The 14,305-nt window shown below is 41.8% G+C and overlaps 1 protein-coding gene across 8 annotated transcripts in view; it reads left to right on the top strand.

Annotated features, from left to right (window-relative positions):
• The window catches only part of MAST4 (microtubule associated serine/threonine kinase family member 4), a 618,443-nt gene that overhangs the window by 232,576 nt on the left and 371,562 nt on the right, over positions 1–14,305 (top strand). Inside the window, exon 1 of one of the 8 annotated variants that reach the window (XM_024981448.2) lies at positions 13,448–13,765. The exons of 6 other annotated variants lie outside the window; for them this stretch is intronic. In XM_024981448.2, the coding sequence (XP_024837216.1) occupies positions 13,727–13,765 (39 nt within the window). In that variant the 5' untranslated portion in view covers positions 13,448–13,726. Of the gene's footprint in view, positions 1–13,447; positions 13,766–14,305 lie in introns of those variants that run through there. One more of the 8 variants, XM_024981450.2, reaches the window with a different exon arrangement.

Genomic DNA, 14,305 nt, shown 5'->3' with positions numbered 1-14,305 from the left:
TTAGGGGAATTGTTTACAATTGGTGAATCAAAGTGGAGACTATGAGGAATGTTGTATTCTTTCAACTTTTTTGTAGGCTTGAAAAAATTTCAGAATGAAATATTGGAGGGTAAAAATGGGCAACTGAGACAAATCAAATAAAGTAATTTATTAAATGACTCTCCCAAGGGCAATCAAGGGTTAAGTGGCAGGACCTGGAATGGGTTTTAGTGGCTCAGTTGCCATTCTAGTGCTTCCTGGGCCCTATCTCCTCCCTAAGGGAAAGACTGGTATAGGAAGGAATTTCCTCCAGGCTACTGCTTCTGAAGGAAATGTCTCTGAGTCTGGCAGCATTTGTATTTCTACTTACAAATTACCCAAATGGGCAAAGCAGGCGATAAGGACCTGTCGGCTTTATAAAAGTGCTCAATGAATGGCATTAGATAAATAAGTTCACCCATTGAGAAGAAACGGGTGGCTCTAATTCTGAGGCTGGGATTTTCATTACTGACAGCTTTAAACAGAAAAGAATTCCATGCAGTACTTGGTAGTGAAGGAAGGGATGTTAGGTGCACATCTGATAGGAGGGGAGACAAAGTCAAAACCGCACAGTCTATTCCTTCACTGTTTTCCTTGGAAGTACATTGTAACCAGCGGAGCCTCAGAAGATCCTTGCCCTCTTTCTCTAGCTTAGAGCAATTCAGGAGAGGAACGTTGGACACGCCCCAGGCTCCGCCTGACCAGGCTCCGCCTGAACCCAGGCTCACATGGCTTAAGAGGAAGTAAAGGTGTCTCCAGGGGCAGCTTTACATGAACAGAAAGTGGTATTTGCCTGGCACTTTCCCCCCTCTCACGTATAGCATGTGCTTAATCGCTCAGTCACGTCCGACTCTTTGCAGCCCTGTGGACTGTAGCCCAGGCTCCTCTGTCCATGGAATTTTCCAGGCAAGAAAACTGAAGCGGTTTGCCATTTCTTTCTCTAGGGGCTCTTCCCAGCCCAGGGATTGAACCCACATCGTTTGCTTGGCAGGAGGATCCTTTATCACTGTGCCACCTGGGAAGCCCTTAGTAACAAACTATGAAATCAAAATATCTGTGTGTGATGGGTGCACACCTCATTGACATGATGGCATTTGTAAACAGCTGAATATCACTTCTCTGTGTAGTCGGTGCTAGGAGCTCTGGGTGGATCGTCAGCTTGGGTGGCAGGCAGTCACTTTCATCCTGGTCTCAAGAAAGCATCGTCCTCTCACAGGCCTGTCATGGCCTCTGGCTGCCTCCTTTGTGCCTGATCGAGCAGGATGAGTGGCCGTGATAATAGGTAAGAAGCCAGCACTTCCATCGGAGCCTTCAAAACATCATCACCTAGGGCGCCCTTGATGGGACAGACTCTGTGATTTCTGTTAGATCACCTTCATATGAAACATATACTCACTTCATCTGTATTAACTCAGAGAAAATCAAGAGTTTTAAAAGCTGAAAAAAGGAAATAAGATGAACTGCACTGATGCTAACGGTGTTGTGTCCAGTAGGTGGCACCTCAGCAAATCTCATTTGTAGCTGATAGAAGTAAACATCTTGAGAGGATTTTTTAAAAAGATACATTCATATTGCATGTGAGAGAAAGGTATGCCCTGGGCGCAGGGTGGTTCATGAAGTCAACTGGGAAAAAAAAAAAAACCAATTGGACTTTGTAAAAATAACTCTCTCACTGTAAGAAAACTGTTGGAAGAGCTTATAAAAAGCTAGTGTCTGGTTGAAATTAAAATGCTTCATCACATCACATGGAGATTTTTCACAACATTTGGGCTGCAGATTACTGCTGTAAGTAAGACGGTGCTGTTAACCTTGATAGCCTTTTGATCTTTAGAGAATAATATATGATCAATGTTTTGGTATCAGGTTTGTATATTTGAATTATGTTCAGAAAATATTGAATACTCGAGCTGGAGAAATTCCTTCCACTAATATTTTAAGGGACATTTTAGTGCATTGTGTTAGGTGTAATTCTTGAAAGAATAGACTTCGTGTTTCTAGAATGCATTGTTAGAAACTTTTAATGCATGTGCAGTTAAACACCACACCAAATCAGCAGCCTCATGCTAAGAATCTGTTATGGTTTTTATAACATAAACACAACTTTATAACACAAAGAAAGACGCTTCTTCAGGAACACGCAAAGGAAGGAGTATTTTCACTCCATAAATACAAGTGTCCCCTCTGAAAACTGAGTAGTGAAATTGGTAACTTATTTCTTAAACATGAACTTCAGAAGGCAAGTAAGAATTTTTTTTAAAAATCCTGCTTTCCAGTCAAGTATTAGAATTGCATTGTATATTTTCCCCTAAAGAAGTCTATATCTTTCCAGATGACTTAAGGCATCTCTGTGTAATGTTTTACAGAATGAAATCAGAGTTAATCTATTTGCATTTTCTGTAGATAAAATGGTCAAGGTACACACTCCTATTGTGTTTCGTTTTCTTCAGAGGACAGTTAAAGAACACAATTAATAGGCGCCTCACAAATGCCCTTTCCTGTCTGTCTCAGAGGAGAGTGGCGACAGCCATTCAAGGTTGTCAGGTGAGGTATAAAACCATCACCCGAGTTCGGGCGGCACTGGGGAAGCCTCAAGAAGGACAAGATGAAGGATCCTGTTTGCTTTTGATAATTGAGTCATTGTAATGTGTTTAGTAAGACCAAGACAGATAGGACTTACTCAGTTCACTGGGCTTCAATTTTAGAGAAAGATTGTACAAAAATGCCTTGTCTTTCCATGGAAATACTCATCTTTGATGAAGAGATTAGAAGGCATGTTCTTTCACAACTAAGGGAATCAGTCCTTCCTTTCCTTGCTATTTCCCATCACCTCTCTCCCCTCGCCCTTTTCTCAGGCTGAATCATCACTTACCAAGTAGATGGCAGGGAATTAGTGGTAAGTCGTGGAGACCTTCTGACCACTGGGCTCCTGTCATCTTCCCCATCTACTCCACTCAGTAGTTCCACTTCTTTCAGACCAGTGGTTACCAAAGCTTGTCTGCACAGTGGAATCACCTGGGGAAATTCAGAAATTACTCATATTTGCCTCCCGCCCCCACTTCCGCCTAAGAATGGGATTTAATTGGTCTGGGCGTAGCTTTAGTTTTTGGAAATTATGAGGGCTCTTTCAGTGATTCTGATGCACAGATCAATCTGGGAACCATCATTTACTTCCTCTTCCCAAACTTCCCCCATTCTCTACCACCCTTCTGTGTTTGCAGCACCTTGAGTAAATATTTGTCCTTGAGATTCCGCCAGTCCCCTTGTTGTTTTGTTTTGTTTTGCCTGTGTTTTGAGATCCCTTGACCATATTCCAGTGGAACAGAGTCTCTTCCCTCTTTCTATTCTCGGCATCCATCTTAATGCCTAATCCCTAGCAGCTGTTTAGAGATTGGTTTTTGAATCAAGTGCATAAAATTGTGTGTGTGTGTGTGTGTATGTGTATGTATATATGGTAATACAATAATTTAAACAAGTTGATTCATGTATTTCTGACTCAGGGCATTTTTACTGCTCAGGTAGATACTTCTCCTTTACTTGAAGAGCTGAGATTTCCTAATCTCCCATCTTTTCTTAAAGTGATGATAAATACATAAAATTAAAAAGGAATATGTTCTCTTGTGTGGTATTAGCTTGTGTCACAAAATTCAGCTTTAGATAAGGGGACAAAAGAAGACTAAGCCAGTGTTCAATGAAACTCAAGGAAATAAGTATAGAGTGTTGTCAGTTTCTAGCAGGAGAATTTCCTACTGCCTTCCTTGCGTAAGGAATATTAATTTATCTAATTGATGATAATCTGGTCAATTTATTGTAGCATTAAAAATGAAAATCAGTTATCATGCCAAAATATTCAGTGATGTGCCTGAGACTTTTAACATTTTATTTTATGTTATTAGGTGATAATGGGGAGTGTAATTGTTAATGTTTGATTCTGGCAAAATACAATTAGTTTCTGTGAAACACATTGTGTATTAATGATGTCATTAAGATTAATGAATATAAATGAATGAACTAGGGATTTCAAATAGAACTGAGTGACTTTCTATCAGTCTGTAAAACTTGAGATAGATTTCCTTGATTTTTTTGAGGAGAAAATGCCAGAGCCCCTGCTGCATTTTCATATAGACTGGAGAGAAACTAAATCAGCTACCCAGACAAACCAAAGTTTTAAAATATTTTTAGGAAGACTGTGGTATACTGATTTCAGTCTGTGAAAGCTGTCTCTTAATTTTACTTTAAGAATTATTTTCAAGACCAGTTTTTAGAAACTTCTATGTCCTCTGTGTGTGTGTGTATACACACACACTGGTGTTTAAGAAAATCAGGGTAATAAATCATTGTTCATTAAATTAGAGATGACACTGTGGTGGTGTCTATTCCAGATGTTCCCCAATAGACATCTATTACATTTATATTTCAAATATTATTAAGAAACCCAGACAAGTTAAGCAGTCTTCTTGAGCAAACAGACGGAGAAAGGAAAAATTGGGAGAGACTACCCATCAACGTTTTAGATGAGAGTCAAGGACTAAATGTATAATAACATGACCCTAAGAATCATGGGTATTTTGAGTGCTGTTGCATGACTCTATGTTCTTGCAGTGTAGAGAGCAACTCTGCCACTGCAAGACAAAACAAAAACCCAATGTATCTGTGGTCCATGTACTTGTAATTTAAGCCCTGTGTTTGCAGTATCCTCTTACTGAGCCAGATAGACAGAGATACTGTGTTATCAGGTGAAGCTTAATGTGTAAGTTCATCTCCTTGGTCTGACCTTCAGCTAATGCTTCTGTTTCTCCCTCTCTGCTTGTGCTTGTTTGGTTTTCCTTCTTTCTCTTCTTCATTTGTCTGTCTATTTCAAAGTTTTGCAGGGCAGCCCTTGCCCTTGAATGGCAATTGAAGCAATTTTGGACCACAGCAGTGGAGCACCAAAGTGAAGGAGAGAGGGAGGATGTTTTGGGAAAGTGGCTGCTGTGTGGGCGCCGGGACCCAGCCTGAGAAGCCCGAATGCTTCCATTGGCTCTGCCTTTTTGCTGTTTCCTTGACCTTGGGCTCTTCTTTTAACCTCATTGCCTCGCTTTCCTCGTGGGTAAATTGGGCCAGTCTCTTCCTTTTCTCCTTTGAAAGAAGCTGATGAGGATTAATGAGGTAGAATCTGGAGCATGTTTTGTGTTTCTCCGAAGAGTACATTTCAGGGAAGCTGGAAGACAGAGTCGATATAGTAGACAAGTGGAACTCACATTGCTTACTGTGGTAGATGACAGAGTCCCAAGGAGTAACTTACTCTCCGTCAACTGAAAATGAGTTGTGGGCACAGACCCATTTCGGCTCACTTCTAAATCGGATGCCATGTTAGTAGAGGATGATGGAAGGAAAGGCAAACCAATTTGAGGAGCAGTGGAATGACAAACAGGATTCAGGATAGATGTCTGACTGCCACCTGGTTGCCTGAAGGAAAGCAACTTGTTTGTTTTCAATCATTGCTATCTGCACCTCTCCTCAGCATTTTGCAGAAGAATCACCAAAATTGCTTGATTCTATGAACATAATCCAAAAAAGATCAGAATGAGGTTCCCAGCAAAACCTCAGAATTAGTCCAACCTGGAGCCTCAAGGTAGAACAAGGTTCCAGACGTGATTGCTGGATTTAAAACAGTTTGCTCGAGGCTCTTCAGATCTATGTCGTAATTCATGCGGATGCAAACACAGAGACGAAGAAAGACTGGTTACTTCATGCGTGAACTCCCACTCTAATTTTGTTTAGCATGCTGTCTTTGGTCAATCACCTTTTAAATTCCAAGATGACTAGGCTTGGTTTTTCTTCTTAGAAGATTTTCCATAACTTTTCTTCTCTTATAGTTACTTTTTTGGAGTAGTTTAGATAGGTAACAGTACAGTTAACCTAGAACTTAGCTTCTTGTCATTGTAGGACTAAAAAAGAAAAGTTCAATGCATGTGTAGCCTAAAAGTGCATTTATAATCTCTGATTCAGTATATATAATCTCTGATTCCATTAAACTCAGAATAGAGTTCAAAATTTGAAAATAATCTTCATCTTTTATCTCTAGGTAGATCTCATCACTTTAGGAATAATTTTAGAAATCTCTGTTTCAGAAGCTCATAAAATACTTAGTTGATGCCAGGAATATTATCATGCATATAAACATATTGCGGAGAAGGCAATGGCACCCCACTCCAGTACTCTTGCCTGGAAAATCCCATGGATGGAGGAGCCTGGTGGGCTGCAGTCTATGGGGTCGCTAAGAGTCGGACACGACTGAGCGACTTCACTTTCACTTTTCACTTTCATGCATTGGAGAAGGAAATGGCACCCCACTCCAGTGTTCTTGCCTGGAGAATCCCAGGGATGGGGGAGCCTGGTGGGCTGCCGTCTATGGGGTCGCACAGAGTCGGAAACGACTGAAGTGACTTAGCATAGCATAAACACATTGACACACCCATGTCTGAAGCTCATGCAGTGGGTAGGTAGCCTGTGGTGGCAATACAGCCAGTATCACTCCACTCATCTACTCCCATCTCCATCTATATATTAATGTGACATATAGGAGTTTGCTAAATATTAGTTTATGGTCCCAGTGTTAGCTGTGTGTCATTTAGAGATGAAGGGACATAATTGGAAAAAAAAAATTGGAGCCATTTCCCATTGTCAGATCTTCATAAATGCCCCTTGATGAAAAAAATGAAGTTGTATTACCCAATTTTATTAGAAATGCTATATTTTGTGGGATCCGTGTGTTCACAAAGTAGAGAATATTTTCCTGCCATGATTGATGTTGGGGCATTTATGAGGATAGTCTGCTATATTTCATATGTATATGAGGGTGTCATTGTTAAAATGTTCAAAAGAAAATTACGTATGTGATTTATATTTTATTATTCCCTCCTAGGATGTAATTTTTTCAATACCATGATTCCCGTCATATTGTCAGTGGTGATTTGATGGCTAATATGCCAGAAATAATTAGATTTTAAAAGGTGATGCAGGCGTCGAGACGATACAGCTTTCTTCATGTGTGTTACATTGTAGAAGTCACCGATTGCACACATTGTAACGGTCTTCAGGGTTACAGGCAGGATGGAAGATGGAGCTATGCGCAGGAAGCGTGGGAGGCAGCATATTTCAGAGGCATATGCTTGCCACTGACCCTACCTGCAGTTTTCGCTAAATGAAACGTGTTTTAGAAAGTGCCACTCTGTGGATAAATTCAGACTTTTGTGTATCATCAGTGGGAAGATGTGGATCCTCTCTTTTCTTTTGAAAGTGAGAAAATTCCTCCTCTCCCTAGAAGGCCTCAAGCCCTTTTGTTTTAGTCTCCTTGACAGGTTTACTTTTTTTTTTTCCCTTTGGGGAGAAAAAGACATACAGTATGAACAGCATTTTTTCAACTTTTGAGATTAGAACTTTATTTTCCAGTTTTACATGACCATTTTAAAATACAGGGCAAGGTAATTTGTAGTTTCAGTATTTATTCCTGAGCATAATAGCTCCTGGGACTTTGTAGAAGGGAACCTATTTCTGAGTATCTTTTGGGCATTGATGACACTGGTGATCTGTATCACTTGTACGTTACTTTAATGTTTCTGAAGATTAGACTAATGCTGTAATATTCTGGTATTTGACATGGGTGAAGATGAGTGGCCACTGTAGCCAAGCATTTAACAGTTAACATGAAGCCCACAGCGTACTTTTCAGCCCCCACACTTCAGCACATCCCTGGAGTCGGAGCACTGCTTTCTCACTTGGGAGAGTCCCGATGAGCAGGCACTGCTGGGAAGCTAAGCTCCGTCCTCAACCTCTTGCGCACACTTGGCCAGTCGAAGGAGCCTGAGACCAGGCAGGTAGCTGAGTGGCATGTGAAGCAGATGCTTGATGAGATGCTCATAGCCTGGAGGAGGAAGGGGAGTTTTGAGTCACGGTTGTGGAGTCAGTAGAGGAGGGACCAGGTGCCCAGTGTGAGGGGCATGGACTGCTTCTGCCCGGGGGCACTGGGACCCAGTTTCCCAGCAGGTGGCCTCCTCCTCTTTGCAGTTCCCACTGCTAAGCCTGTGGTAACATCTTAATTTCACAAACTGAAGCTCAAGAAGTGGAAGGACTTTCCCTGGCTTCCTGGCTGTCTTGGTGGAGCCTGCCCTGGGGCACTGGCTCTCAGGGCAGGACACTTTCTTCCAAGGATGCTGGGAAGTCATGACTCCCAGAAAACGGAAGGAAAAGTCAGGGTTGGAATTTCCCCTCCCTTTGAGCTTCTCATCACTGCTCAGGACAGCCTTGCCCTGAGTCATTTCACCTGAAAGGAAAGAGTGATTTACCAAGTGCCTTCGATGGCAGATTCCAGAAAACTGAAGTGTGTCAGTCTGCAGACTGAAGAGCTTTGAAAAGCCCACAAGTTCATGGGAATGTGTAGAATGCTGGCACCCTAAAACTGCAAAGGGAGCCTTGGTTCTGTAGAATTGACTATTTGTACACAAATATATGTTATATTTAGAACTGTGTACTTTGGGAGCCAGAAGGGTGAAGAGTTGTGAGAGTGGAACCTTGGGAGGCCCAGGTGCATTTGAGAAGAAACAGAGGCCACACCCCAGAACTATTCCCTGGCTGCTTTCTCCCTCCACCCAACTCTTGGCGAGGGGCATCGATCTCTCTTCAGCCCTAAAGTAGCCGAGTTGTTGTTGTTCAGTCACTCAGTCGTGTCCGGCTCTTTGCAGCCCCATGGACTGCAGCATGCCAGGCTTCCCTGTCCATCACCAACTCCTGGAGTCCACCCAAACTCATGTCCATTGAATCAGTGATGCCATCCAACCACCTCCTCCTCTGTCGTCCCCTTCTTCTTTTGCCTTTAGTCTTTACCAGCATCAGGGTCTTTTCTAACGAGTTGGCTCTTCACACCCTCCTCCTTTTGATTTTTAGAGACCTGTGGCCATGAATCTGGGATTCCACAAGCTCTTTCTGGTATGTTCTGACCAGGGATAGCTTAGAATGTGGTAATTTTCACTTTGAAGCTAAAAAATTTGACACCTCTCATGCATTCTTTTCACCTTGAAAACAGGTTTTTCTTCTGTGTTTAAACATTAAGAGTTAGTAGAGTTGTTAGGAACCCAAACTCCAGAGTCAGCCTGTCAGGATTGGTACTCCAGTTCTGCCCTTCTTAGCTGTGTAATTTTTGGAAAGTTGCTTAACCTCTCTGGTCAGTTCCCTTATCTGTATAATGGGGATGATAATACACCTAATTCATAGGGTTGTTGAAAGAATTAGATGAGATGACTTGTATAAAGTACTTCGATCAGTGATTGTCACATACTGTGTGATCAGTATTTGTTGGCTGTTATTGGAAATAAAACATGGAGGAAAATAAAGTGCTAAAATTAAGAAGGATTATAAATGTCAACACTGAAATGTATATTTTGAGTAAATCTCACAGCTGTATTCATTACTGGTGTTCAGGGCTCTCTTTACCCCTTAAACTGCCAGAGGAATAATAATAATCACAATAATAGATATTTTTTATGCATTGTCATGAATGACCTGTTCCTTATTTGCAACTTTTTATGACCTTTATGTTACCTTTTTAAAATATGACATATGCATTGGCCACTGGCATTTATCTACGAGTAGAAAAAATAATCAATGAATGAATGAAGGAATTTATCCACTGGCTATATTGGATTTCCTCATGAGTGAACAGAGACTACAAACCCTTGGTCGGTTGTCTCAAAGTAACAAGATGTTGTGGCTAATGCATTTTGTGGGTGTTTGTCTACCTTGCTAAGAAGTAGTAATGGCTACAAACACACACAAAAGCAAACGTTAAGGACAAATCCCATCGCAGATTGTGGCGATGGTGCTAGAAATCACTTTCTGAGCACACCCAGAACTCTGCTGAGATGAGGAATGCCGACCCTCCTCCCTCAGGCTGGTCTGGAGGGAGAAGCCTCCTACTCCACCAGGAAGTGATCTCTACTCCCCTCATTCACCACCTCCTTGGCTTTTGGGTAGGTGGTCCAGGAGCCAGAGGGTGAGAGCTGCGGGCAGAGAGTGGATTTAGCCTGTGGAGTAGAGTGGGTCAGGTTAGGTTTGGAAACATCCCCCAGCTTTGGTTTTTTAAAAAATTGCTCACAGTGTTCCTCACCAAGGTTTCCTGGTATGAGGTCAGTTGCTGAAGAGTGGGTAAAATCAGAAGCCACATTTACTTTAGAGAAACCTATGTGGATCAGGAGGAGAGAGGTGTACCTTGGTTTTAAATTTGTGAGAAATGCGTGACCGTGTAAGTCAGGTGACACACCTGTGTCCTAGCACCAGCTGACACTGCTGTGGATGTCAGTGATCACAAAATCTCACTCTGAAAATTTGTACAACCAAACTCTTCCCACCCCTCCCTGGGATTTTTCTCCCCTGGGATTTGGGCTTGTTTTTGTTTCTGTGAGCCATTTATTGTAACAATGAATAAAATTTAGATTTGGTCCTTATTACAGTATCCACAGATTTTGAGTATTCTAGGAAGTAAATTATGCCTATGATAGTGTGTACACGAGGTGTACACATACAAATAATTTTTTAAAAAATCAAGTACCACAAAGCCTCTGGCTTCAGATTATAATTAATGACTGAGCCTACCAAATTTTATTTGAATACACATGTAAAAGCTTTACACGTTGAGTTTGGTACTTTGTGAACTGACTCATAATAATATGAACAGATTCCACGAAGGTATAAAATTGCAGGAAAAATGAGTTTATTAATGGAAATTAGGCTGGCTCCTAATTATTACCTGTGAATAGTGTCATCATTTGAAGTTTTTATTGCATTTTAACACATGGCTTATCTTGATGAGAAAATATATAGCAAAGGGTAAATGTAGCAATTTTCCTTTTACTATTCCCTCTGCTAAGCCATTATTGCTTGATGTTATTTTTCAGCAGCCTTTCATTTTTGTCCTAAATGTTTTTGCCTCTGGCTGGTTTTATTTCTTTAAAATGTACGTGTATCACTTCTCAAAGTGATACATTTTGACAGGTAATCGATATTTTTTCATACTAGATTTGATGGTGCAATGGTCATAATCTTCATCGTAGACTTAGTTAATGGTTGAATACTATCCTGGATTTTTATCTCAGAATATTCCTTTGTTAAGAAACATACTATTCACCTTTAGCCAAAATCCCTTTTTATCAACCCCAGGCGCCAAACAGGTCCAGCTGCCGAGTGCCTACGATGCCCACTTATCTGAGACACACATCACCTGACTTTTCGTCAGTGTGTCCTCGAAATGTCTTCTGATAAAGCTTCCAACCATCTCACTCGATTGGTCACAGAAAAGATACTTCTGGGCTCTACATTTTTTTTTTCCCCCTCCTGACATCCTATGATCTCTGCTTGAAGGGGAAAACTCTTTTCCCTTCCTTTTCTTTAGTGGGAACTTGATGTCCTCTATCAGACCCCACTTTCTCCAGAAGGACCAGCGCAAGGAAGATCACAGCTCTCAGATCACAAGCACATATAAGGACACCATGCTCGGCTTTTGCTTTTCCAAGTTCAGCTTCTTGGGTCATGATTTTTTTTTTCTTCTAAATTCAGTTAGGACTTTCTTATGCCTCTGTGGGCAGATAACAATGACATCTAAGTTGGTAAATATATTCTGACCAGCTGCCAAGGTACTTTGTCAAAGCCAGCACTTCAAATTCAGGGAGCTGCTTAAGCTCTTCTCTCAGGAGGGTGAATTGAGGGAGAAAGGGCAACAACTGTCATTCCTTTTGTTTTCATTGAACAGAAAGGTCTTCCTTTTGCAGGAAAAGATTAAAGTACAGGTGGGCCTGTCAAGGATGGGAATCTGTTTCCAACCCCTTTGCAGATTCTCCCACAGACAGCTCACCGATTCCTCCACTCCAGACCCTAGACTTTTTCTTTTCATTTCTTCTCTGCCCCCCCTTTTTTTTTGTTACTTCAATTCAAATAAAAATGCATAGTATTTTTAAAAACCTATAGAAAATTGTGCTAGAAGGTTGGAGGTACATTTTGGTTTGAGCAATGACCAGGTTGGTGCCTTTTCTTTGCTTTTAGAGATGGCCTTACTCCTCCACCCAAGAGCAAGAGCTAAAAAGTCTCTGGGGTTTGCTTCCTTTAAGTGGTCTCCAATGAACATGCCTCAGTGGTAAAACACCCTGACACCCTTCTCCCTGGATGCTTCTGTGAGGGGTGGGTGGGTGGGGGGCAGCGTTTCTTGATAGAGTTTCTGTTTGTATGTCTAGAGATGTCTGCAAAGATGGTTTGAGAACATAAAATGCAATCAATTTTCCTCAGTGGTTAGATTCATAAATCCCTGAGCTATTTTTAATGACATAATCTAATCAATTGATAGCAAGCCTACGAGTGTGTTGACAGCCAGAAAGAGACAGAAAGCTAGTGTAATAGCAGGTGTCTGGGTAGGAACCACTTGTCATTTCTTCCCCACCCCCATGCTTAGAAATTGCTAGATACCTGCATTAGGTAAAACCAGAAATTACTGATTTTTTAAAAATAACGTATGCATTATGCCTGCCTTCTTGACTATCATTCTTTCAAGAAAAATAGACTATCTAATGGATAAAGTGAAGAAGGAGGTAGTTCTGAGACAAACTATAGGTAGCCCTAGTATTTGCTTCTCAGGACCATACTGTGCTCCCAATTTAAATCTCTTTAGGAAAGAAATCAAGGGGGAATAATTTATTATAGATTGGTAGTATCAGATATTGTTACTCCTGTGCTAGGTCAGTAATGAAAACTTAATCTGCATCTCTTCTGTTGCTTTGAATTGAAATAAGATGAGGATGAGCGGAGTAAACAAGCTGAAACAGACTGTGAAATTGCACGTGATGGGTATCTTTCTTTTTAGTTGTTTATGGACTAGAAATAGGTTAATATTCCAACTAATGATGGATCTTAGAATTTCTTCTCCCTTTTTACATTTGGGTCTGGTATCAACAGAGAAAGTTGTTATCATGAGGAAGATTAAAATCTGAACTGTATCTTTGGGCTAGGAATGGGCGGTGAGGTATTTATGTAAATAAATTGGCTTTGGCGCTGGGAGGGGTAAGGGTTCCTCCCCCTGTAAGTGGAGAGCCGCCGCCCTGAGCCCTCGGTTTTCAGGTTTTCCGGCTGCCTGTATGTTCTATTACATTTTTTTTTTCTCCTTTGATGCCATCAGAAAAGATGAGCGGCAGGAAGGTGGTGCTGCTTGGCTGGCCAGCTGTGCCCTAGTTTCTCACCGTCCCAATCAGCAGCTGCTGTTTGCAGAGGTGTCTGTCACCGCTGATTGACTTAGTACTTTGACCTTATAGTTGCTTCCGAAGGGACTTGACCCGCGACCACTGCCGAAAGCTATTTTCTGGTCGCCTGGAATGCCAGGGCCAGTATTCCGAAGGAGTAGTGAAAGCAGGGCTCCCGCGATTCCTTATCTACTAGCAAGAGCCTCCTCTCCCTGGGTGGATGCTTTAGGTGTCTAAGCCCACTTGCTGCGCTTTCCCACCGAACTGCAAGCATCCGTGATCCCCGAAGTTGCTGGAGTGAATAACTAAGCGGGACCAGCTGACTCAGGGCTCCAATCAGCTAGAGCGTGATGTAAGTGTTTAGCAGCTGCCGGGCTCTGAATTAGCGTGCCGAAGTAGCGGTAGTACAGCATGGCTAGGCTGTTGTGAGAGGCTCAGAGAAAGCGGAGGGGGAGATGGATGAGTCCAGCATTCTAAGACGAAGAGGGCTCCAGGTAGGAGATCCTTGCGTTTTTGAAATGTAGCCTTGCCGGTGGCCAGCAGTGGAGGATTTCAAAGTTCCCTTTTCATTCTTTTTCTGGGCATAAATATATGCACAGTTCTTAGTATCCACTTGGCAACGTGATACGCTAAGTCTCTCTTTACAGAACTCAGCGACACATCACAGGGTTCAATGAGAAAGGCTCTATTGTCAGAGACAATAGATCGGACTTTTAGTTTGAGACTTTGTTGCTTGTTTGTTTTGTTTTGTTTTTTTCCTGCTGGTTGTTCAAGAATAGTTAAATTGTGGCTGGCAGTGACAGCTGATGAGCCGGTTGGGCTTTCTGTCAAGAGTCTGGGAAGTCTGTTGAGGGTAGCAACTCTGTTCAGTTTTGGGAACACAGGACTCAGTTTTGTGTCAGACTCAGCCCTTGCGGCAGCAGCATCTGTATGGTTGCCTTGCAGATGTGTGCAGCTGTTGAGAGGTTTCTCCTGTCAGTGAGATGAAAGTTTCTACTAGCAGTTCAATCAGAGTCCCCTGTAATTTGTTTATG

The sequence above is a fragment of the Bos taurus genome, chromosome 20, assembly GCF_002263795.3.
Source record: "Bos taurus isolate L1 Dominette 01449 registration number 42190680 breed Hereford chromosome 20, ARS-UCD2.0, whole genome shotgun sequence".
NCBI lineage: Eukaryota > Metazoa > Chordata > Mammalia > Artiodactyla > Bovidae > Bos > Bos taurus.
The sequence above is the reverse complement of the archived record's forward strand: the minus strand, read 5'-3'. Positions and strand labels throughout refer to the sequence as shown.